This window comes from Idiotropiscis lumnitzeri, chromosome 17, assembly GCF_059441095.1.
Source record: "Idiotropiscis lumnitzeri isolate Australia: NSW breed Sydney's pygmy pipehorse chromosome 17, RoL_Ilum_1.0, whole genome shotgun sequence".
Taxonomy (NCBI): domain Eukaryota; kingdom Metazoa; phylum Chordata; class Actinopteri; order Syngnathiformes; family Syngnathidae; genus Idiotropiscis; species Idiotropiscis lumnitzeri.
Window position 1 is genome coordinate 10661509 of NC_142407.1, and position 24794 is coordinate 10686302.

Consider the following 24794-nt stretch of genomic DNA (forward strand, 5'->3'; position numbering starts at 1 on the left):
TTGGACTAACGCCACAACAACTGCAGGCGAAAAATTCCTCGTGTGTGTAACCCACACAAATTGTTTCAAAATCCTCCGTTGTTTTAAAACGGGCCGTTGTGCCAAAAACATTCTCCGTGGATGAAAGAGTCCCGCAAAGAATTCCGACGGCAAAGCAGAGAGTGTGTCTGCCGCGACTTCATTATCACATCTCTGCCCCGGCATTTTTCCAGCAGTATTAGCGAGATGCGAGCGGCCTTCGCTTTTGCCTGTTCCGCATGATGACTGGGTTCACTGGTCACAGCATGAGGCGGCAGGAAGGAGGCTCATTAGAGTGTGACTCCTCTCTCAGTTTAACACTTCTTTCCTTCTATCATCTCCGCAGCGTGAACATGAACATCATACGGCAGTGCAGCAAGCCGAGTGACGAGCTGAGATAAAACGAGTGTCGTCACTGAAAAAAAAAAAAAAAAAAAAACATCAGAAAAGATGCCACTTGTTGTGTTTTATCTGCTGTTCGTTGGATGCACTTGTGTCACGTCCACCTACGGGCCTCATCAACGAGCGCAGATGACTGGCGATATTCTGCTCGGGGGGCTCTTCCCCATTCACTTTGGGGTGGCATCCAAAGACCAAGACCTGGCAGCACGGCCTGAGTCCACCCAATGCGTCAGGTGACCGACCCACACGTGACAAGCCACAACATTAAATACACCTGAACTAACCATATCGGAAAAGAGTTTTCCGATAATGTGTGTTGAGGTTTTTTTAAACCGCCTAATCGACTGTACGTATTAATGTGTCCCACAGGTTTAATTTCCGTGGTTTCCGTTGGCTGCAAGCCATGATTTTTGCAATCGAGGAGATCAACAACAGCAGCGCTCTCCTGCCCAACATCACGTTGGGCTACAGGATCTTTGACACGTGCAACACGGTGTCAAAGGCGCTGGAAGCCACTCTCAGTTTCGTGGCCCAAAATAAGATCGACTCGTTGAATTTGGACGAGTTCTGCAACTGCACGGATCACATCCCATCGACTATCGCGGTCGTAGGAGCCGCTGGATCGGCGGTGTCCACAGCAGTGGCAAACTTATTGGGACTGTTTTATATTCCACAGGTAAATCTGACAAGTGAGATGATAATACAAAATAAACTTTTCAATTAGTTCATTTTAAAGGGACTCAACCTGATCTAAATTAGGTCTGGGGATCGATTCAAATGTCTAAAATCGAGCGCTTGATTCGATAAAATTTTCGATTCACGATTCACTTAGCTTTTCAATTCAATCAAGGATTTCCCGTTGTACCAATTTTACTTTTGTACGGAAGACATTCTCAGAAGAATCAATGCGGCAATTAGTCCAAACTGCTTGCTATAATTTTGGAGCATTAGGAAAAATATTTCTTTTTTTTTTTTACATTAAGAAATGAAGCTAATCATGTGCGTTTTATTGAACATGACCTGATCAAAACAATAAATACGATGACTTCTCTGCTTCCGCCATTTTGTTTTGATACGCTACTTCCGTGTAGTGACGAGATCTCACGTGACGTGTGAAGTCATGTCAATTTATTAACAGCATCGATATATGGTTTTACAAATCGATATCGGGTTATGAAAAGGAAAATCGAGTCAAAACGATATTCCGATCTTTTTTGTAAACTCCATCCTTAATCAAAATCTATAAATCCATCTATTCGTCAATGGCGTGATCTCTTGCGTTTCAGATCAGCTACGCCTCGTCCAGTCGCCTCCTCAGCAACAAGAACCAGTACAAGTCCTTCATGAGAACCATTCCTTCCGATGAGTACCAGGCTACGGCCATGGCGGATGTAATCGACTATTTCCAATGGAACTGGGTCATTGCGGTGGCCTCGGACGACGACTACGGGCGGCCCGGTATCGAAAAGTTTGAGAAAGAGATGGAGGAAAGGGACATCTGTATTCATCTTAATGAACTCATCTCGCAGTACATGGAAGAGCACGAAATCCAAGCACTGGGCGACAGGATCGAAAACTCCAGCGCCAAAGTTATCGTGGTGTTTGCCAGCGGGCCCGATATGGAGCCGTTAATCAAAGAGATGGTGAGGAGAAACATCACCGATCGCATTTGGATTGCCAGCGAAGCTTGGGCGAGCTCCTCGCTTATTGCCAAGCCTGAATATCTCGACGTGGTGGCAGGCACCGTTGGTATTGCCTTAAAGGGGGGATACATCCCCGACTTTAAAGAGTTCCTGCAACAAGTGCAACCAAAGAAAGATAGTCACAATGAATTTGTCAGGGAGTTCTGGGAGGAAACTTTTAATTGCTATCTGAAAGACAGTCCCAGACTTGAAGAAAGTGACAACGGTAGCACAAGTTTTAGACCTTTGTGTAGCGGTGAGGAAGACATCTCCAGTGTGGAGACACCATACCTGGACTACACCCACCTTCGTATCTCGTACAACGTCTACGTTGCCGTTTACTCCATCGCGCAGGCCCTGCAGAACATCCTCACCTGCACACCAGGACATGGACTTTTTGCAAACAACTCCTGTGCAGATATAAAGAAAATGGAAGCGTGGCAGGTAAAACGTTGCACTTTTTCAACAAACCAACACGCTAAATACATTTGATTCCAACTCCGGTTTGTGCTACGCAGGTACTAAAGCAGCTCAGACATTTGAAATATACCAACAGCGTGGGAGGAAAGATGCATTTTGACGAGAACTTTGACGTGGCAGCGTACTACACGATAATCAACTGGCACAGGTCGACGGAAGACGGCTCAGTGCTATTTGAGGAGGTTGGATACTACAATATTCATTCAAAGAGGGGAGGAAAGCTGGTCATTGACAAGACGAAGATTCTCTGGAATGGATACAGTGTGGAGGTACAAACCCATCGCAATATTTTGTCTGGGGTAGTCTAAATATGAGTTGGATCGGTTGCGCTCGGTCTGGTTCGTGTTTGTAGACAAGCATTGCTCACTCTCGTCCCCAACTTTGTCAGGTGCCGTTCTCCAACTGCAGCGAGGACTGCGAACCCGGCACCAGAAAGGGCATCATCGACAGTATGCCGACTTGTTGCTTTGAATGCACCGATTGCTCCGATGGAGAGTACAGTAACCACAAAGGTACGCTGAACGTCGCATTCTGGGAAGGGTGTCCGTACTAAGGCTGATTTTCCGTTCCTCACAGACGCCAGTATTTGCACCAAATGTCCCAATAACTCCTGGTCCAGCGGGAACCACACCTGGTGTTTTTTAAAGGAGATCGAGTTTCTGTCCTGGGATGAGCCATTCGGGATCGCTTTGGCCATATGTGCAGTACTGGGTGTGGTCTTGACAGCGTTTGTTCTGGGCGTGTTCGTCAAATTCCGCAACACGCCCATCGTGAAGGCCACAAACCGAGAGTTGTCTTACTTGCTGCTCTTCTCGCTTATTTGCTGTTTCTCCAGCTCGGTTATCTTCATCGGACAGCCGCACGATTGGATGTGCCGTCTGCGTCAACCGGCTTTTGGTGTCAGTTTTGTTCTTTGCATCTCTTGCATCCTGGTCAAAACCAACAGAGTGCTTTTGGTGTTTGAGGCCAAGATCCCAACCAGTTTCCATCGCAAATGGTGGGGATTAAACCTGCAGTTTCTTTTGGTGTTTCTCTTCACGTTTGTCCAAGTTATGATATGCGTGGTGTGGCTTTACAACGCTCCCCCTTCCAGCTATATGAACCACGACATTGATGAGATTATTTTCATCACCTGCAACGAGGGCTCCGAGATGGCGCTCGCATTTCTAATTGGATACACGTGCCTCCTGGCGGCCATCTGTTTCTTCTTTGCGTTCAAATCCCGCAAACTTCCAGAAAACTTCACCGAAGCCAAGTTCATTACTTTTAGCATGCTCATATTCTTCATTGTCTGGATCTCCTTCATCCCCGCCTACTTTAGTACTTACGGCAAGTTTGTCTCAGCAGTGGAAGTCATTGCCATCCTGGCGTCCAGCTTCGGGATGCTGGCCTGTATTTTCTTCAACAAGGTCTACATCATCCTCTTCAAATCTTCCAGGAACACCATAGAGGAAGTCAGGTGCAGCACGGCAGCCCATGCCTTCAAAGTGGCCGCCAAAGCCACGCTCAAACAGGGCACGGTGTCCAGAAAAAAGTCCGGCAGCACCGGCGGATCGTCTGCCTCCTCCCCGTCGTCCTCCATCAGCCTCAAGACGAACGACGACGGTGGCGAGACGCCCTCTGGAAGGCACAAACCGAGAGTGAGCTTCGGCAGCGGGACAGTCATGTTGTCTTTAAGCTTTGAGGAAGCCAGAAGAGCTTCTTTAATGTGATCGTCTAACCTTTAGTTACACTTTTGATTTTTTTTTGGGGGGGTGGCTTTAAAAAGGAATGAAAACCATGTCAACCTGTCTAGTTAACTGTAATTTACAGTACTGTGCATTCTTTTGACTTTCAGCATTAATTTTCCTAACCATTGCACGCTTATTACATATTTTGGATTAAAAAATTAGTACAAAAATGTTGCTTGTTGGTTGGTGCGTTAGCGAGATTAAAATTTTTACCCGATTGGGTGATCTATTGGATCAACATCAACATGATTATCACGACCCTCACTGCTTTCAATTTAAATGAGGTTTTTCCTAACAAGTAACAAGGATGCAATTTTTTTTTTCCAAGAACGGTAAAGATGCAGTGAAGACTCAGAGAGAATTTGTTGAAAGAACTTTCAGTGCTTGCTTAGCAAGTGTGTGACAAGAGCAAAGAGTGAAGATGTGTCTCACATGTAAATACGATTCCGACAACAGGCCGACACTATAGGCAGTCTTGAAGTGCGGGAGGTTGAGGCATCAGGGACGAACACCTTTGCGCATGGCACTATTTGTTTAAAACCACCCAACTGTGAAGAAAACAAAGCTGGATCCTCTGGGAAGGACCTGTGAGGCTTTTTTTTTGTTGGCTTTTTTGTTACAGTAAAATGACCCGGTGAAGCCGAGAGAAAGCCGTCACTTTATTTTTTTCCACTGTATTACTTTAATTTAACCAGTTTCCAGAACCTTCAAAGATGGGAAATCAGCATTATCCTCACTTTTAATGAAAGCTTATAAATCTAACAAGTACCAGCTGAGTCTTATGTTTTATTTATTATTAAGGGAGGCAGGGGGCTTTTGAAGATGACACGCTGAGATTTTCAGGATCAGGGTTGACCGAAAACAGACTGAAAAGCAGCTGGACAACTAAAGACCCACCGAACAACAAATGGATGTCCAGCCGAGAGCAGCATGGTGTGCACATGTGATCTGTAGATAGTGTGACTAGAGACCAAGAGAAAGACATTTCCATTTGTTTCAGGTCATAAACTTCATGTTTTTAGCAGTGTGACCTGTGTCACAAATGCTTCCCAGAATGTGAACAATGCATCGCCACACAGCACAGAGGCGTTACGCTGAAAAACGCAAAAACAATGTCAGTTTAGCAGCTCACCAGAAAATAAGCAATGCATTACAAGGGAGAATAGCAGCTCATGCTTCTGCATTTGACGTAATTCCCGAAGAATACCGGCAAATGCTGAACAAAAGCATTTCATTAGGGTATTGCTATGAGTCTAGTAGTATGAAGTATATAAGTATTAAGCCGGGACATTTGCTTGAAAAATAATTAAATAAATAAAACCAACGTGAGTGGTCATAAAATTAGGGTTATTACTCAAATATGGTGGATCAAGCTGACCTCAAACTTACACTTTAAATTCACACGCGAAGGTGATTGCATTTTTAAGGTCATTCTGAAAATTCACAGTAAAACCGGAAGTACTTTTGTTGTGAAAGCCCCAAGCCGGAAGTGCATGTATTTAGGTTAACTTAACAAACACGGGAGCGTCAATTGTTTGGAAGTGGCAAAAATAAAACTCTTGCCAACAAAAGCAGACACCTGACTGCTTTCATTGAAACAAAGCGGTGCTTTTAATGCTGCGCGCGCTGTCAATTCAAACCTGCGTGCACATTCTTCAGCTGACGTTCGCGATCTAGCGAGAGAGGGAGAATCTACTCAGGAGGTAACAACCAATAATAAATAAGGGCGATAACGACGTGCGTTTTGTGTGCATTGCAAACATGAAGAGTATCCGGCTGGAAGAGGACATGTCGCTTTTGTAATCGGTGTCCAGTTGTACTTGCGTCCCTTTTCTTCTTGGCGTTTTTACAAATGCACTGAGCAGGAGTGGCCAGTGTACTATGGTGGGATGCTTGTGGAGCTAGCCAATGCTAGCTCGGCCCTTCCCGAAAAGAAGATGACATCGAGGAAAAACCAGCATCATTAGGTCATTGGAAGTAAGTCGACGTACGTATACAAAATGTTTGACATTATGTTTGACTGACCACGTTTTAACCAGGCTGTTGTGGTTGTTAACGCGGAGATTTGTTGTCAATCTGTTTATTACTTAAATTAAGTATTTTTTTTCTCTTCTTAATAATGAAACGATGACGTCACGTCGATTCATCTGGTAAACACGTGTTCATGATTTCCTTTTGTTTGTTTTTGTTCCCCATTTTTTTAAAACTAAAATCACATTCCATCGCAGGTTTTTTAATGCAAAATGAATAATAAGGGCAACAAGGTCGACCTGGTGGTTAGTTCGTAGTAATCTGCCTCAGTTTTGAGGTTGTGGGTGCGAATCTACTGGGCCTTTTGGGGAGTTTGTTCTCCACATCTCGGTACGTACTGCGACTTATTTTCACATTCCAAATAAACGCATGTTAGTTTGATTGAAGAATTAGCGATCAGTCCGCGGTGAATCATTCCATTTCAGGCGATAAAAAAAATTAATGAATATGTATGGTGTCCCTAAAGAAATTAAATCTTTGCACTTTTCACGTAGAAAAATCAGCAGGATCTATGTATTCATATCTCTAAGTTATTCAGTGCTAGTAATGCCCCTACTGTTACTGTTCTCCATCTGATTGGTCAAAGTCAAATATAAGCAGACAATTCCTTGCGAATTAATCGCATGACTTTGCTGTAACGCATATTACATGTGGCATTATCGCGATGATATGTGTGTGTGTATGTATATGTATGAAGCCCTAATAGTTTGTGCAAGTGTACCTAATCAAATGTCTTGTGAGTAATTGTGGCGACTGAGAATGAGGACAAGCAGGATAGAAAATGGATGGATAATAGACAGATCTGCAACGTGATACAAAGTTTTACTATCGTTACACGATCAATCAGAAGGCCCCGTTAGCAGAGACACAAAGGAACGTTTTTGGATACTGAACTTGCAAGTTACACTTGACCCATTTCATCTGGATGAAGTGGAATTGATATTTTGTGTGACGCTTTCACTGTGTGACGTTAATGTGAATCACCTGCCCCTTGATTGGAAGAAGTTGCACAATGTTCCACTAATATCTGATCTCTCTTTCACAGCTGATAACGACAACTTCATCTTTCCGCCTACAACCATGGGTGTTCACCCGAATACGGAACCGCATGGTGGAAACCGCAAAGCAGCAACAAGTTTAATTGTCGTGAGCTGACTGCTCCGGCCATGAAGGCCACATTTTAAACGAAGAAGAGCTAGCTCGTCATCACAAAGCCATGGGCTTTTGTTCCCCCGCGTGCAAGATGTTGCGCAGGGTGAAGTACGTTTTCCTGCTGTTCCTCTCTCTGTCTGTGCTGGCATGGATTTCCATTTTCTCGGGTGGCAGCTTAAAATCTGCCCTGGTCCCCTCGGCCACGACGCAAGCTCTCGTTAAAGGAGAGAGCACGCAAGATGCGGCAAACTTGGCGCCATCAGCGGCGGTTCGCCTAATCACACCAACGCCAAAAGCAGAATGTCCAAAGGAGTCGCCGCTGCTACGTGAGTGAACGCCCACGTTTGATTGAACTGGTGGAGAATGGATGCAGTTTGCTTTGTTTAAAACCAACATTGGTGAACCTCCTTTAACTGACAGACAACCATAATATTCATATTGTGAAATTAACACCTTCCCTAAAGTGTCAATCAAAATTATTTTCAGATCCTTACGGTGTTGGATATCATTTTATTGCGCAGATGTAAATAATGAAGTGTGACTGGAGAATGCAATCGGAAGGTGATATATATTGTTTATTTATTTATTTATTTTAAGAGGGCACAACATCTCTGACGCTGTCCCTGAGTGGATGACTTAAATAAATATTATAAACCGTGATCAGTGAGCCATACTTGTAAACTGTAGCGCTTCTGTATGGCAGCTGTTGACAAAATAAATAGAGTAAAATAACAATAAAAAGATTGAGGATTGCTTGGCATACTGAAACATAAATGCAATCAAAGCAACGTTTTCCCATCTGCAATAATATTAACTGATTTGTTCCATCACGAATTCACAATTGTACTTGATATTCATAACCTGCGAAGGCGGCTCTTCAGTAACAACATTTTGACATTTTTAATGGCCATAAAAGTGTTGAATTACGCGAACCACGTCAATATTAACACTTGAACCCTTAATTTAATGACAATTGCATATGCATAAAATGAGACTAATCTCTAATATAATGTCATGTCTTGATGAAATTGCCCACTACCATAATCTCCGGACTATAAAGCGGACACGCATATAAGCCGCAGCAGCTATTCTTGGGGAAAAAAAAAAGGTATACAAGCCGCACCAGGTTTTAAGCCGCAGTTTTCTATGTTGAAACAAAAATAGTTGTTTACTGCACGTGCAGAATGATTTTGTACTGTCAATGCACATAAAAAGATTGTTAAAACTTTGCTCATTAAAACAGAACAGACCCAAGAGGAAAAAAAAAATCAAGATTTATTTAAGCATATTTTCTGAACTAAAGAGCGCCCTCTACTGGTGAAAGAAAAATCCACAGAAAAGCTGCACCATTGTATTAGCCACACGATCCAAAATCGAGGAAAAAAGTAGTAGCTTATATTCCGGAAAATACGGTAACTTTAATACCAAATACTGTTGGACCATTTTTGTGCAACTTTTGAGGCTCGACAATGATTTTATCCACTAAAATGTCCATTTTGATTGCGCAGAAGGCGCAGTGGAGCTGAAGTTTGAGCCCTCTCTGAAACTGGAGGAGGTGGAGGGCGAGAACAAGCGAGTGTCTGAAGGCCACTATCAGCCTGCGTCCTGCACGGCCAGGCAGAGCGTGGCCATCCTCATTCCGCATCGCAACCGAGAGCGACACCTCCTCTACCTGCTGCACCACCTGCACCCCTTCCTGCAGAGGCAGCAACTCCACTATGCCGTTTATGTCATCCAGCAGGTAGTTACCGTGGCAACATTTGTGTGGAGTAGGACCATATTCTCATTTCACCGTCCACACCGTTTTTTTTCAACAGGCTGGTGATGCCACTTTTAACCGTGCCAAATTACTGAACGCGGGCTACTTGGAGGCGCTTCAAGACTACACTTGGGACTGTTTCATCTTCCACGATGTGGACCTGGTTCCTGAAAATGATCACAATCTCTACGTCTGTGATTCGCAACCCAAGCACCTGGTAGTTGGCCGGAATGCCACCGGATACAAGTAAGTTCCTGGGGAAAAATAAGACTCATTTCCTGTTTGCCCACTCTGGTCTGATTTTAGTAAATGTTCTGACATAATCCGAGGCGTTTTTCTTTCTCTGTGGATATTGTCACGTGACAACTGTTCGACCTTATCTGTTCCGGTTAAAGGTTGCGTAGTAATATAAAAATAAATACATTTAAAATGATCCCAAAAGCCCGTGTATTAAATACATTTCCAAAGATAAAAATGAAGGACCTTTTCACTATAATTATAGTTTTAGTTTTATTAACATAAAATGTAGTTAGTTTTCTTTTTTTTTTTTTTTTTTTAAAAAGCATTTTCATTTTCATTTTATTTCATGAACAAATACGTTTATTTTAATTTTGGTATTAGTTATTTTGTTAATTTTCATTACCTCAAATATCGTTGGTTCCCTCCAACAGGCTGCATTACAAAGGCTACTTTGGAGGAGTCACGGCCATGAGCAGAGAGCAGTTCCGTAAAGTGAATGGATTTGCAAACACCTACTGGGGTTGGGGTGGAGAAGATGATGACCTACGTATCAGGTGAAGAAAAAGAAATGTGATTATATAAAGTGGTTCACAACAGGCTTTTTGTTTTCATCAAGCAGTACAATTTAGTGATCGACTTTTGGTATAGAAAACGCACAAACACACACAAAAAAAAAGTTCTATTTAACTAGACTGCTGGATGGAGAAAAGACTTAATGTCTCGCATGTGTCCTCTCAGGGTGGAGCTGCAGAAAATGAAGATTGTGCGGCCACCTGCCAACATTGCACGCTACACCATGGTGTTTCACAAACGGGACAGCGGCAACGAAGTCAACAAAGACAGGTCGGTCATTTGTCCTTCTTGTGTTCTCACAACAATCTCGATCGTTCCCCAAATGATTTTGTTCTCCCTACCGATCCAGGATGAAGCTATTGAGACGAACGCCATTAGTTTGGAAAAAAGACGGACTGAACAGCTGCAAATATCAAACAATATCAGTGGAAAGGCTGCCACTCTATGTCAATGTGACCGTCGACATTGGGAAGCCGTAGAATTGACGTTTTCCGATCAATCGTGCTCACTGTTATGTCACTCGAGAGAGGAGTGAAAAGACTACAACCTGATTGACGCGAGGCAAGTACACGTTTGAAGCAGCGCAAGTGAACGAGCAAACGTGATCAAATCCGCAACATCCAATTCATGATCTCGAGCCGACTTCCCCGCGGCAACAAAACCTGTCCGACAAATGTTGTCGATGTAGTGTAACTTGAACTTTAATGTTCAGCGGTCGAGGAGTGTCCAAACGATGCATTCCCTTTATCTCAGATGTTTTGTCTATTTGGTGACCACGTGCGATTCATGCCTTCATGCGAGTTAAAATCCTAAATATCATTTGAGTCTTTTTTTTTTTTTCTTTTTTTGACTAGATTGCACTTTTTGACATTTCATTTACATATTATACTTTTAAAGTACACATTGCTCAGCAGATCTAAATGTTAAGTTGAACTTAATTTGTTGGAACTCAAAAAGTTAAGTAGCAAGAAGTGAACACTGGACCAAGTTATGTTTTGAAATACTGGCTGGCCCAAAAGACATCTTGATATTATCACGTCTAAATGGAATACTTTCTATACCGCGTCGAGATGTGCTCTTATGCCATATTACAAACTGATAACATTCAGACTCTCAACTTGTTGTCAATCAGGGAGCGTTTGATTTGCGTAACAAATGTTCTTGGAAGTATTCAATAAGTGGGGATGTTCAGCTGAATTATATGAATGTATCTCTTCACGCACACGACTGACCATGTTGAACACTCATAATGTAGTTGTGGAAACGGCTGAAGTGTCCTTGTAGAATTTGTGTGACGCAATGAATCTTTGAGGCTGTCTTGGTCATTTCTATTTTTTGTTCTTAAACTAGTCAATGATATTCCTTGACTGCCTTTTGCCAGAAGTTAATTTTGTCCTGCCAGGTTCATTAGACTGAATAGAGTAAACTATATATATTACATTTTATTTTGAAAGGGCCTTTTATTCTTGCTTTGCAGGAAAATGTAATGGGTGGTGGTGGTGGATCAATATTACCCTGTGTCAAAATGTGAGCGATGAAAATTGCTTCTCATTCTACACGTAGTGAACTGCATGATGGTTTAGAATGAGACTTGAGTTGCACATATCAATTTCATGCAATCTTTTAAGGGATGTGCGGCTTCTTGAGTGTTACAACATGTATGTTTTGTGTCCATGTGAACGTCAAAACTTTCTTCCATTCATCGGTTGGTTGCAAAGTACTTGAATGGCACTTTCTGACGAAAGACATATTGCCACGGATGTTTTTTTTTTCTCTTGAATATCAGCGTTCAAGATTCATTCTAAAATAATTCCTTATTTGAAGTGGATTTTATTTTTTAAGGAGCGCTGAGTTTTTTGGGGACAAAGATATGACTGACTGACACATTTCATGGTGGGGAAATGTTTAATAAAATGTTATTTTCATATTGTCTGATCTTTTGTGCTTTTATATTCTACGGTAAATTCAGCCACAAGTTGTTTTAAAATTAAATGAAAATGAAATTCATTTAATTAATTTACATTTTAAAAATGTATTTGTGATTAAAATGGCAAAAAAAAGTATTTTTAGCTTGAAATGATTCCATTAATTGCAGTGCGTGAATGTGGCCACTAGGAGGCAGAAGTAACACGGTCCACCACTGTACATTTTTTTTTTCACAAAATCCTGTGCACTTCTGCACTGCATTTCGTGGTTGATAAAGGGAGTGAAGGTAAAAAAAAAAAAAAAAACTACCGCAGATGTCAAATACTGTACAATAAAAAACCACACTGGAGAGATAACCGAGGAATCGCTGAAACACAGAGACAGACAACCACATGCATTCCTATCCGGACTCAATTTAGAATACGCATAAAATGCTACTTGCACTTTCGGAATCTTGATGCTGTGGAGTGACAGAAGTTACCGTGTGTGTGTGTGGAAGTCTTTTTCTTCACATCAAGAATAGTTGCACATAGTTTCCACTCCCTCATATGTGTCCGAAGCGACATATTACAGCAATAAAACGGGCAGTGACCTCTATCATGAAGGCTGCTTGTTATTCGTTTCCAGTGACCTCTTGGCTATTTCTTTTCCTCTTTTTTTTTTTTTTTTTTTAAAACAGGGCAAAGAGAGAGCGGGATGTCTGAGGCTTTGTATGGACAAAATGATGTCATGTCCTCTTCCTATGGTGCAGAAAGAAGCTTTGTCTTCCAGAGGCCAGGCCTAGTCACATGTGACACACTCACAAGCACATTTTATAAAACAGGCATGCTGCGCAATGACGACTATGTGTAGAAAGCTGTAAGAAGGGATTGAAGAGCTCTATAAAAATGTACGCCTTTTCGCAATAATAATTGTGTTTATCGTGGTTTAGAACTGCAATGAATCTGAGACGTTTTTATATGTCACGTGTTCATGATTCCTCACAATTATCAATAGTGATTCGGTCATGTGTGTAGCGCTGCTACCAGCGGAGATTTCTACTTTTCGGGAACATCTTTATGTGAGAAAGGGACTTTTATTCGGACTGGTGTCGAGCGTTGGAGTCCATCTGTTCTCGATGTTTGAGTGAAGAGCCGACTGCTGCGTTAGCTTCTCATGCTAGTTGCAAATTAGTTTGCTGGCAACACAAATCAGTAGACGAGTAAAGGATCCATAACAGTGAGAAGACAGTAGATTTTCTGCTTCACTTCTCGTCATATTGCCCTTTGAATTCCAATTGAGTAAATCATTGCTGTAGGTGGTCTTGTCTGCGCGAATGCACTGCAATTGGAAAGCAGGTCTTAAGATATGACTTTTTGGAAAGGTTAAGCATACATTTGAGAGATTTCAAACCTCACGATATGGAATTTGGGGTTGCGGGTGTGTAATTTTCCCTGTAAAACCACTTTGATAATATAATAATAATATTGCCTTTATTAGTCCCACAATGGGGAAATTCGAGATTCGAACCCAGGCCTCCTGGGGAGACTGGGTCCTGAACGCGGCGCCTTAGACCACTCGGCCATCCTGGGAAAACAAAAAGTCAATCACGACAACCTGTGAGTACACCACAATGCAGTGATGACATCCACTTGAGATGCCTGCAAGAGTGGAAGAAAGCGGTCTGCGTTTCGTTGGAGTCCAGTCGGTCCGAGATAAAATGCATGTAACAAGAACCATGTGTCCATCTCCGAACCCGAACACCCCCTGCACTGCACCCCACCTCCCATTTCCCATCTGAGCCCTTCAAGCCCTCACTTCAGTCACCTCCCACTTCCCTCCTTCCTTCAGAAACCCTCTGTTTTTGTTTTCCAGCCTGGGCGAATTTGCACAGGAAATTGTATACACTGGAAGCATTCAGGAAAGGCAGAGGGCAGCCATCCCGTTTAAATTTGGGGAAGGTGAATGAAAAATACGGATAAAACTAGGAGAGAAATAGAACCTCAAGAGTTCTCCGACATCCGTGCCACATCACGGCCTCAAGTTCAAACACAGAACTCAAACAACTTGAAGGGAAATCGCCTTATAAATAGAACGGTCTTGAGATGATTGGCCCCCCTTGTATTGGTCGCCGCTCGCTACAGAGGAGCCAGTGAACGAGGACGCTGTGGAATGAAGGAAAAGAGGAGGAGATAGAAAGGAGCAGAGAGGACTGGCCAGTGGAAGGGTGGGGGGGCGGGGGGAAGAAAAAAAAATCCCAACAACAGGAAGCGGAGCGATTCTAACGCTGTTTCTGCAAATCCTTCACAGATAAAGCGGCCGGTTGCCACGTCCCGGCAAAGCAAAAAGTGTCACCGTGTCGTTCCTGTGAAGCAATGCCACCCTAAACGTTTGAAAGTTTCAACGGGTGACGTCACTTCTGCGTCAGCCTCCAGTCGTGCGCTCGCTGAAAATGTGAGCGGATGCAAGCACATTTGGCAGGAGGTTGCCGGGGACTTCTACGCGGCTGCTTTTTTTTTTTTTTTGATCCGAAAGATCACCCTTGCTCGGGGTCATATGGATTCATCACTACGATTGCAAGGAGCTGCTCATCATCTGGACCATTAAGTGGAACCACATGAAGAAAAAAGGGACCAAGCAGAAGTCAAAGACGAAAGGAAGTGAAAATGCGTTCGGCTGTGACCTGACGGAACATCTCCAGAACTCCGGACAGGATGGTAACATTTTTGCTTTTCTTCTCAAACAGCCAGAATTAACCGTCGTAATTGTGTCGGGTCACTAAAATTCAGGCTGATACAGGACAAGGTATAGGATTTGTAACACAATACTTTGCGGACACGTAAACCTAATCCCATGAAAGAGAAAATGTAAAGAACCTTCAAGTGAGTTTTGGGCTCCATCCGATGTGATTTGCGGATATTCAACAAACGTGAAATCAATTTACCTATTTCCTGCAGTCACTGGTCATTCGTAAAGTTTGGGTGTGGCTGTGTCTCGGTTTTTGAACTCAATTGCTTCCAGTGACGGAGTGTCCCTGTGACTCGACGTCTGGGCCTCGCTGCTGCCGACAGGAAACTAAAGAGAGACACAGAGAACTAGATGGTCAATGATACATACGTAGGAACCTTTGTTGTCGAAATATTTCAATGACACCAAATGAAGATTTGTATTTTAAAACCACCAATTAATGTTTTGGGGAGTGACATGTTCTGTGAAACGAATAGGGAAATGAACACTACAGCAAAATTTGAATGTAGCTTGTAGTGTGCAGGACTTGGGGGGGGGGGGGGGGTGAAGGAGGGTGCGCGTTGACAATGCAAGGCGGAGCGTTCAGTCCAGGAAGTGAGGGAGGGCGTACGGTGACACTGCCGTCCACCTCTGTCATAGATACACACACTCTTTTTTTTTATTTAAATAAATACCGGCAGTTGATATTAAGCTACCCTCAAAAAAAAAAAAAATAAAAAACACACAATAAATCCAAGTAGAACAGCAGACCTTCAAAATTGGGATTTCTTGCCCCAAAAATAAAATAATATAGTTATGCATCGTTATGTTTGTGTAAATGTTATTAGGCTGGTTTGGGGTTGATCTGTTCTATCCTCTCAAAAGGCAAAAATATATTTCAAGATTGTAAAGTACCGCAAGCATGCATCTGATTTATGGTGAATAATGAGAATATTTGGAATACTGGAGTTGAACAAGCGACTCTCCTCTCTTTTCTGTCATGGTGGAAAGAGTTAATCCCTAAATTGCTTGATCGTCATTTTTATCCTTATATCCTCTCAAAACGTCTCTGCAAGGTTTCACGGGAAGCAGTTGTTTAGTTGTTGTGTAATCCCGCTCGTGGGAGGTAATAACTAAATTGGGAGGCCTCGTCTGACTCGGACAATGAGTACAAGTCGTTTGCACCCACAATCAAGCTCATAATTGCGTGTTGTTTGTGTGGCTTCTGCTTGATTTTTTTTTTCTCTCAAGAGAATCTCAGCACATTGTATTGCCAGGTTGTAAAACATGGAACATTTTGCTACTCGATACACCAACTACATTATTTATGTTATATATTATGTACCAATTCAAACAAAAATGTGATGACAAGAAATTCTAAATGTAGAGTAAAAAAAAAAATACTGTTACAATAGTTGATTTTCAAACACTAACTCACTTTGCCATCAATGAAATTGTCCAGGCACCAGAATTATAACCGCACCACATTAGCATCCTCCAGGAAATAAAATGTGCATAGAGTCTAAATGTATATGACAATCCACTTGAAATTTAATCACAAATTCTGCAGTGTTGTAAATGTGTAATCTTACCAATAATGTTAATCTCGTCAACAATGTGCCGTAGGTGAAAAGTCAACAATATTAGCATATTCACATTCATAACTCAAGCTGGCACCTTGAGGAGGAGATATTGCAGGCACACAAAGATTCAATCATTTCAAAAACCTGCCGACCTAAAAGTCCTCATTTAAAGCAAATATAGACGGATGCTTAAGCAGAAGCTTCGAATGTCGCCGTGTTGATGTCTGAGTGAAAAGACAGAGGACATAAATCAAGGCCACGGCACTGGTCATCATCCATCCATCTTTTCACCACAGCCATGCAACCCTGAGTCCAATCAAGTCGTTGCGCCAGAGATGAGGCAAGACAAAGCACGTCTAAAAATAGCTTGCAGACTATCTTCACACCAAGATACACGCAAGTGAGGGCGTAGTTCAAAGTTGGAATCGTCTGCTGGCCAGACGCAACAGAAATTACACCGACGTGGACTACGACAATGTTGGAATGTAGAAAAGCAAAAGATTAGCAAAAGGTAGTTAAACTTAAAAGTACTAAAGCGGCCAAGCTGAAGATGATGCGCTGTAAAGCGAAGAAAGTTGCGCTGGCCACTGGTCGCCGTTTTCTATTAGAGGAAATGTCGTAAGTAATACCCGCTACACGGGCTGGGTGTGTCAACCTTCCTCTGAAACAAACAAACCATTTTTAACTTCCTGTCAAAGGCCACCTACAATCAGTAACCCGAAGGGAGAGAAAACAAGCCCATACCATTAAAAGCAACACTTTGCCGCATTTAACATGACTGGAAATGCCACCGTTATTCACTGAGTATACATAGAACGGCGTCCAGATAAGACTAACATAAAAAAAAAAATTTTTTTAAATATTTGTGCACTTAAGTTCCACAGGTGCTACAGAAATGTGCAGAGTTCATCGAGAAGCACGGGATTGTGCATGGGATCTACAGGTTGTCAGGGGTCACGTCAAACATCCAGCGCCTCAGGTACGTCGCCTGCGGCACAGCACTCATTTGAAATTGGTCACATGACACATCAAGGCTAGGCTAGTAGTGGGGGGGGGGCACTTTTATTTCTGTTCTCAAGTCACTTCAACAGAAAAAGTTGACTTGATCACGCCAAGCTTTCACCATCTTTTATCAACTGTGTATGTGTGTGTGTGTGTGCGCGCAGACAGGAATTCAGCGCCGAGGCGTGCCCTGACCTTACAAAGGAAGTGTACCTCCAGGACATCCACTGTGTGGGTTCCTTATGCAAGCTGTACTTCAGGGAGCTACCAAATCCTCTGCTCACATATGAGCTATACAGCAAGTTCACTGTAAGCATGCCGGCGCGTTCATAAAAAAAAATGAATGAGTAATATTTTGAAATTGCAATACATAGAATATGCACACAGTACCCTTTATTTGAAAATCCATGCATTGGGGCTGCTCAATAAAATATTTAAAAAATCTTCCCCAAATGGGGTGATTTTCAACTTCCCCCTCATCGCCAATAACCTTCCTGGAAGCTTTTAGGGTATATATCTGTCATCCTGTGCTTTATTATGTCCATTTTTTTACCCCTTGGAACCTTGCCACCAGACTTGCTGCCAGACACACATGAGACTGCATAAACGCAATTTCTGTTTGTCACAGATGGCCCCAAAATAAATAAATAAATGAATAAAATAAAAATCGAGAAAATGTGTTCAAGCCTCAGTCACATCATTTGGGCTTGATTACGTTACCGCAAGCGTCCAGGTCCCGCTCGGAGGGAGTTTACTTTGTTCGCACCAGCTCAGGAATTTGGTTCATATTCCAAATAAAGCAGCGCGAGGAAATAAAAACATGACATTTATTTTACATGCAGGAAGCGGCCTCAGTGTGCGGCGACCACGAAAGACTCGTACACGTTCAAAAGATTGTCAAGCAACTGCCGACAACTCACTTCAGGTGAGCTAGAACACTTAATGCCGTTTCGTACAATTAGTATTGTGATAAACGAGAGTTGTTGAGATGTTTTTCTTTAGGACTCTGGAGTACCTCACCAAGCATTTGGCCCGCCTCGCCACTTTGAGTGCCCAGACAAACATGCACACACGCAATCTGGCCTTGGTTTGGGCTCCTAATCTATTGAGGTGAGTTTGGCTCACGCAAAAATAAAGAACAATTGGATTATGATTTTCTTTTTTTTTTTTTTTGCGTCAGACCGCATGTATTATTTATTTTCACAGATCCAAAACAATAGAAGCCACATCTGGCAATGGAGACATGGCTTTCCAGGAGGTGCGAATACAACAGTCCGTGGTGGAGTTCATTCTAAACCACACGGAGCAGATCTTCAACAGTGACTCTGTGCAAATCAAACCAAAAGAAGGTATGGAATTCATCTCATGGAAACAGAGCCTGAAGGATTTATCGCAAACATGATATGTACTTCGCCAGGGCCGAGTTTGATGTGTGGGGAGAAGTACGCCACGCTCCCGATTAGCGGTCAGTGTGGGCCGATGAAACTGATGAGCCTGGAAGAAGCCCAAGCCCGCTCCTTGAGTCCAAATCATCCCGTGCATAAAGAGCGTCAACGAGAGAACAGTCTGCCTGACACCAGCACGGCCACGCTCTACCACACCGTCATAGACTTGGACAGCAAGTATGTCGCAGTTCACTGAGTGTGCAAACACTGTGGCCGATGCTTTCAGCTGACGGGAGGAAAAAAACTAAAAATGTCAGCAAGCAGTAGGTGCCACATTCAAATACATTTGGTTACAACTACTTATCTTTTAGGAGAAAGCTTTCTGGGAAATCTAAGAAATGGAAATCCATCTTCAACTTGGGACGTTCCGTGGACTCCAAAGGAAAACTGAGCCGAAATGGAAGCGTGTTCATCCGAGCGCCAGGGTTAACAGGCAAGCATCTTGTCACTGGAACGTGGATGATTTCAAAACTAAACTATCAAGCAGTGGTCCCCCAACCACAGGGCCACGGCCTGTTACCCGTCCAGGGACGACTTCGGACTGGGCCGCGGCGGACAGCAAAAATGAAGAAAAAAAAAACCCCACAGTACTTCTGGTTTATTTATTAGTCGAGGATGAAAAATATTTGATTTAGAAACGTTAAATCCATCTGTCTGACAGTTGACGCATGTCAGGATGCTAATTGTCTCGTTCGCGTTACGCTAATATTAAAAGCACAAGCTAGCAAAATGAGCGAGCACCCCCGTACTCCCCCTCATCGCACGTCACACAAAATCACCGACAATTGCCGGTCCGCAATACTTATAAACTTGCATGAACCAGTGAACAGCAGAAAAAAAAGGTTGGGGGACCACTGCTACGAACCAACATGAATTCTTAAATCTTGCAGAAGTTCTCGTCCCGTCTGGCAGTTACATAACACCCACAACGAAGTTACAGAAGATTTTACTACACAATAGCTCCAAAAGCTACAATGTTAATTCTGTCCTTTTAGATTTGGACATCCACAGTAGCAAACTGGAGGGGCCTAATTTTATTGCGCCATCTAGTGGATGCTGCCAAGTGGTGTAATCCATTGTCCCTCCAATTCTTGGAGACACAAACGCAACATAATTTCATTGATACAAATACTGGTTTTTAAAAAGTGCAAAAAGTTTGAGGTTAGAAAGGCCTTCACGGATTCCGGTAATGCTCTGCGACTGTGATAATAATGTGTATTTTACCTCCAGAAAAGGCATCTCTTCGACCATCCAGAAGCATGGAGTCATTATGCTCCTTGCCAACAGGTAAAGTCTATGCCAAATCAAATGAAATTTATACGTGCAAATCTAAAAAAAAAAAAAAAAATTATCCTTTTGTTGGTTCCAGATGATGACCGAACTGGGAACAGTCAATCAGAGGGACAAAGCAGCATTTTTGTTCCAGATGTAAAATCAAGAACACTGGGATCTGATTCACTTTATGACTTGAGTGAACATGAGCAAAACTGGGAGTTTAAGGGGAAAAAATCTGGCGGAGCAACAGGCGGTTGGAACGCCGGCTTGAGCCAAAAGGGCGCGTCGTCAGGTGCTTCGGCAACTTCTCAAAGAACACTGCCAGAGCAGCTCAAAGTGTTCAAGGGAGATGACCTGAGCGGCTACAAACCTACATCGCCTAAAAACAGGAGGATGCTATACTCGGGTTCCTCCTACAACAGCACGTCTCGACCTTCCTTTCCGGGAAGCTTCTTTCCGCTGGAGTCATCGCCGAGGCATCAGCGACGAGCCGTCAACATATCGGAACCTTTCGCTGTGTCGGTACCCCTGCGCGTGTCAGCCGTTATCAGCTCCAACAGCACGCCGTGCAGAGGGATTGCCAAGGACAGAATGGCTGCGGCAAGCTTGAAACCCTGCAGAGAGACTTCAGAGCAAAGCAGCGGTGGCAAAAGCAACCAAGGAGAGCCTGACAAGAGAGATGGAGCCGAGAAGAAAAAATCTTTGGAGCCGGCCTCAAGGATACCGTTAGAGGGTAAGAGCAGCTTCTTGGAATGCAGTTTGCAAATCAAACCCATCCAAAGTCATACCTTTTCTTCCTTCCTTTGTTATGACTCTTATCAGATGTGTCAGACTGGTGTCGCAAAAGATGTATTTTAAATCCAAATTACAAACTACGGTTCTCCCTTTCAATGCGGGCCAGACAATCAACCAGCATTTTTACAAGAAGATCTTGCAATCTCCGTTTGTGGCAGGACAACTCGTGGCTGCTCAGCTGCGGAGTATCCCGGAAGACTTCATGCATGAAGGCGTGGCAAAGAAGGCTGGGAGAACTTTAGATTTGAAATATTTCTTTTTGTTTTAGAACCATTCCGAAACAACTTGCAGGCTACCGCCACCTTTCATAGCTTTGGTCAGAAATTGCTGACTAATGGGAAAAATATGCTTTGTTCTCAGATTCAAGCAAAGCCATAGAAGAGGGTCCCAGGGAAGAGATGAGTAATACTCCAGTAGAAGTGCTTTCACCTCTGGGTGAAGGAAAAGCGACAACACACTTGGTTGCGCAACAACTGGACAGCCCAAATACCGCTCAACAGGTAAATCGTCGTTTGTTAGTATCGTTCAAGAGTTTTTGAAACTCGTACCTCCGTACATTATGATTTCTTATATAAAATATGTTGTTTCTTTCTAATCCAGAATAAGGATTTACAAAACCCGGAGGAGTTGTGGAACGATGTCCGCCAAGAGCTGAAGATAACCGAAGCGGAAAATGACCCACTGGATAAGAGTTGTGATTACATTTTGCCTTGCGAAAACAAGAGATTAACCATGGATGTAAAGTCAAAAAGAAGTCGCAGCTCTCCATCACTGTCCATGTTCTGTCAAGATCCGACTTCAAATACCACTCTCAAGGATCATCGTAACCCCTCGAGGGCTGAATCGACAAAGAAGCAGCCTTCAGAGTCAGACATCCTATTTTCTCTCTCTAAAAATGATGTTTGGCTCGATGAAAACAGAAAAATCGGCAGCCCTGCTCCGGATGAAACAAACAAGAAAAGTCAAAAGATGTCTCACGAAATTCTGCCTTTGAACAAAGACGCCGAAGGACAGTGCCAACTTGCATTCACGGAAACCCGTGGAAGTGATTTTCTTACGCGTGACTCTCCAGGTGATGACCAAAAACAATGTGAGGAACATGAAAGTCCACCAGGAGACCAAACCGTCTCACGTGACGTCGAGACAATTCCTGAAGTTGTTCCGCGGTTTTCAGTGTGTTTGGAAGAGAGACCCAATTCTCTGGAGCTTCCAATCCAAGAGGATGACGAAGGATGTGCAGGAAACGCTGAGGAGCTAGATCTCGTTGAATCATGGGAGGACCTCAGCTCCAACAAGCAGTGGGTCACCAGTCCGCTACACTCACCTGATGTGGAGGAATTGTTCAAACAGCAATCGCCGTTTAGCTCACAAGAGGTAACTTTGACCTCGGACGGGGAACGGACCTTATTTCCTTCCTGCAGTAGCAAACAACCAAAAAGAACATCTCTGGCGAAGACCATGTCAGGGAATAATCCGGAACTATCCGGCAGCAAAACGATATCGACCCGTTTGCCTTCGACGCAGCCGAGTGTCAATACCAGCAATGGAATGCCAGCGGCAACTGGGAAATGCGGAGCAAAAAAACAGAAATCATCGCAACACCTTTACAGACAGATGTCGTATGATTCAGCAGGGACGGAGAAAAGAGAAGTTTCCAAACACCGACCGTACTCGCTAAATTTGGATTTGGGGCCTCGATGCATAAGGGACATTTCGAATCAGCAAAGCCGCCCTTCATACGAGTTTTCCTCCTGCGCAAGGAGTTTATCCGGGACGGTAAACAACGGGCTCCTCTCCGAGTTGGACTTGTTCCTGAATGATCGCCAGGCACCTTTGCGGAGAAACTCGGCCCCTGTCAGTGTGTCATCGGTGCGGACTGCCTTCATGATAAAGACATGCCAGGCCAAAGCCGTGCCGGTTGTACCGCCAAAGGTGCAGTACAGTCAGATCCCTCACTCGAGGAGAGAAGGTGACATGGAAACCGGGAAGGAACAAGACAAGGAATATCCGAAAACAACTACAGAGAAAAACCATCCCGCACCTCTCCCCGTGATGTCCGATTTGAAGGAGGAACTAGAGAATAAAGAACCTGTCCCGAAACACCACCCAAAGGTTGAGAAACAAGCGGAGAACGCCAGAACGAGCACGACCGAACTCCCGGTCATCACGAGGCGACACGCCCCGAGTCTTGAAGTGTTTGTGGACTGTCCCCGACCAAACAGAGCAAACCTTTTACAACGCCCGTCGTTCAGGAACCGGCAGAGACCGCAGAGTCTGATCCTGTTCAGTCCCCCGTTCCCCATCATGGATTACCCGCCATCGGGTGACGACGGCAAGCTTCTGTCATCCATCAAGAGCCTGAATGAGGAGTCGGCAGCGAAAGAGACATCAGGGGAGGGGATGGCGCTCCAAAGTAAAATGACTATTCCAAAAAGTGGTCAGAGACTCGAAACATCCACCAGCTGCTTCTACCAGCCTCAGAGGCGATCGATGATATTTGATAGCCGGAACCACAGACAGATCGAGTAATCGCGCAGACTGGCTGAATGTAAACGAGAACATGTTGTAAATCACAATGCAGTATTTTATATAAAGCTATTCTGGAGGGTTTTGTTAAATTAAGATTTCTCACTACAGTCCTGAAGTATTTAAGCGAAATATTGTACATTTCTGAGATCTGTGAGGCAATGAGACGCTGAGGCGTTTTAGAGACCTCTTGTGCGACAACGACCGCGACGCGGAATATATAAAGTGTTTTTGACGCCGTGTGCGGTGCTTCAGTCACCTTATCACAAACAAATGCTTTCGAGAACATATGACTGACCATCGGCTTTCTGATAAAAAAAAAAATCAGTTCGCTGCACAATTGACTTTTTCATACTTGAAAACCAATGAAGGTTAGTTTGACTGGAGATAGTTTTCTTTATGGATCACTTTTGTAAATGTCATACAAATGGCTTATACCTGTTGAGTTTCTGATACTGGGAAAAAAAAATTCTCCAAATTTTTTTTTTTTTTGCATGTCCAGCGCAGCTCTTACATCCAAGTTTCCACCAAGCAGCACCGTTTCGCCCGTCTGGTGGTGGAAACCTGACTTAAAAAATGTTAGAAAATCGTTTTGCAATGTACTGACCATGAGCTATCAAAACCTAAAGCCAAGGTTCATCCTACAAACTTTTTATGTTTTGTTGCATCCAGTTGGAAAAAAAAATCGAACATTAAGGCTTCAGGATCAAAGGAAGTGTACAAAAACTGATAACGACGCTGTTCTCTGCAACAGTTATGATCATATAATTTGCAGGAACTATACTGCTGAAGATCGGTGTCATGAAGTAAATTTTAAATACAAGGAAGTATGCAGTATTAAACTTTTGACTGTGATTGTGATATTTAAAAGGAAAACACATTTTTCTGATTTGCGGACTGTACATCGGAAAATGACTTTAACTTACAGAAGAACCTTTTTGTGTATCTTTCTTTTCCCTTTTTTTTTAATTCTGACAAAGACGCTCTGTGAGGTGATTGATACAGCTGACATGAAATATCCAGAAGTTCCTCTTCCTGGAAGTTGACTTGTACATGCTTGACTGTATGAGTGTGGACCTGCGTGCCGCTTTGGAGCAAAGTCCTCTAAAAGCATTTAGTTTAGTTGCATTGGGTGGAATTTGGGTTTTATTGTACACAAATGTGATGAGTTGGATTTCTTTGTTTTGTCATTTTTTGCATTTGCATCAACGCCCAAAGGGTCGCCTGAGAAAATCCTCATCAGGAGTGTTTCGCTACAACAAAGATTATGAGAATAAACAGTTCTTTTAATAAATGTTTTGCTATTTTGATTTCTTTCAACATATTACAGGTCCTTATTTGAGGGCAAAGGGAAGCCTGATTGAGAGTAAATGTAACTGATAATAACATTGTTTATCGATGGGCTGGCTGCCGTTCCTTCGGGGTATTGTGCATGGAGAGGGGCCGGATAATAGGTTGTTCTCATAGAA

The 24794-nt window shown here is 43.2% G+C and overlaps 4 protein-coding genes across 7 annotated transcripts in view; 3 read left to right on the forward strand and 1 right to left on the reverse strand.

Annotated features, from left to right (window-relative positions):
- The first annotated feature begins 468 nt into the window (after positions 1 to 468).
- On the forward strand, positions 469 to 4294 carry casr (calcium-sensing receptor). Its single transcript, XM_088280029.1, has 6 exons — positions 469 to 653; positions 790 to 1096; positions 1707 to 2546; positions 2621 to 2851; positions 2971 to 3094; positions 3159 to 4294. The coding sequence occupies exons 1-6, from the start codon at positions 469 to 471 to the stop codon at positions 4292 to 4294; spliced, it is 2823 nt and encodes a 940-aa protein (XP_088136155.1).
- Positions 3013 to 24794, reverse strand: part of gsx1 (GS homeobox 1) — a 48864-nt gene continuing 27082 nt past the window's right edge. Inside the window, exons 4-6 of the transcript XR_015839625.1 lie at positions 14917 to 15047; positions 9898 to 10037; positions 3013 to 4202 (exon numbers count right to left, since the gene is read on the reverse strand). The gene's annotated coding sequence lies outside the window, so the exon portion shown is untranslated. The remainder of the gene's footprint in view (positions 4203 to 9897; positions 10038 to 14916; positions 15048 to 24794) is intronic.
- b4galt4 (beta-1,4-galactosyltransferase 4) lies at positions 5794 to 11992 on the forward strand. Of its 3 annotated transcripts, none has more exons than XM_088280033.1 (7): positions 5794 to 6299; positions 7389 to 7821; positions 9004 to 9236; positions 9313 to 9500; positions 9926 to 10048; positions 10233 to 10337; positions 10417 to 11992. In XM_088280033.1, the coding sequence occupies exons 2-7, from the start codon at positions 7560 to 7562 to the stop codon at positions 10544 to 10546; spliced, it is 1041 nt and encodes a 346-aa protein (XP_088136159.1). In that variant the 5' UTR covers positions 5794 to 6299; positions 7389 to 7559; the 3' UTR covers positions 10547 to 11992. The 3 variants fall into 3 exon arrangements, with proteins under 3 accessions (XP_088136159.1, XP_088136158.1, XP_088136160.1); XM_088280032.1 differs by having other exon boundaries at positions 5794 to 6289; XM_088280034.1 differs by having other exon boundaries at positions 5794 to 6015.
- On the forward strand, positions 14264 to 24538 carry arhgap31 (Rho GTPase activating protein 31). Of its 2 annotated transcripts, none has more exons than XM_088280027.1 (12): positions 14264 to 14689; positions 17159 to 17261; positions 17449 to 17593; positions 18127 to 18209; positions 18287 to 18394; positions 18491 to 18633; positions 18702 to 18906; positions 19041 to 19162; positions 19954 to 20016; positions 20099 to 20737; positions 21160 to 21299; positions 21400 to 24538. In XM_088280027.1, exons 1-12 carry the CDS (start codon positions 14590 to 14592, stop codon positions 23326 to 23328), a joined length of 3780 nt encoding a protein of 1259 aa, XP_088136153.1. In that variant the 5' UTR covers positions 14264 to 14589; the 3' UTR covers positions 23329 to 24538. The 2 variants fall into 2 exon arrangements, with proteins under 2 accessions (XP_088136153.1, XP_088136154.1); XM_088280028.1 differs by having other exon boundaries at positions 19960 to 20016.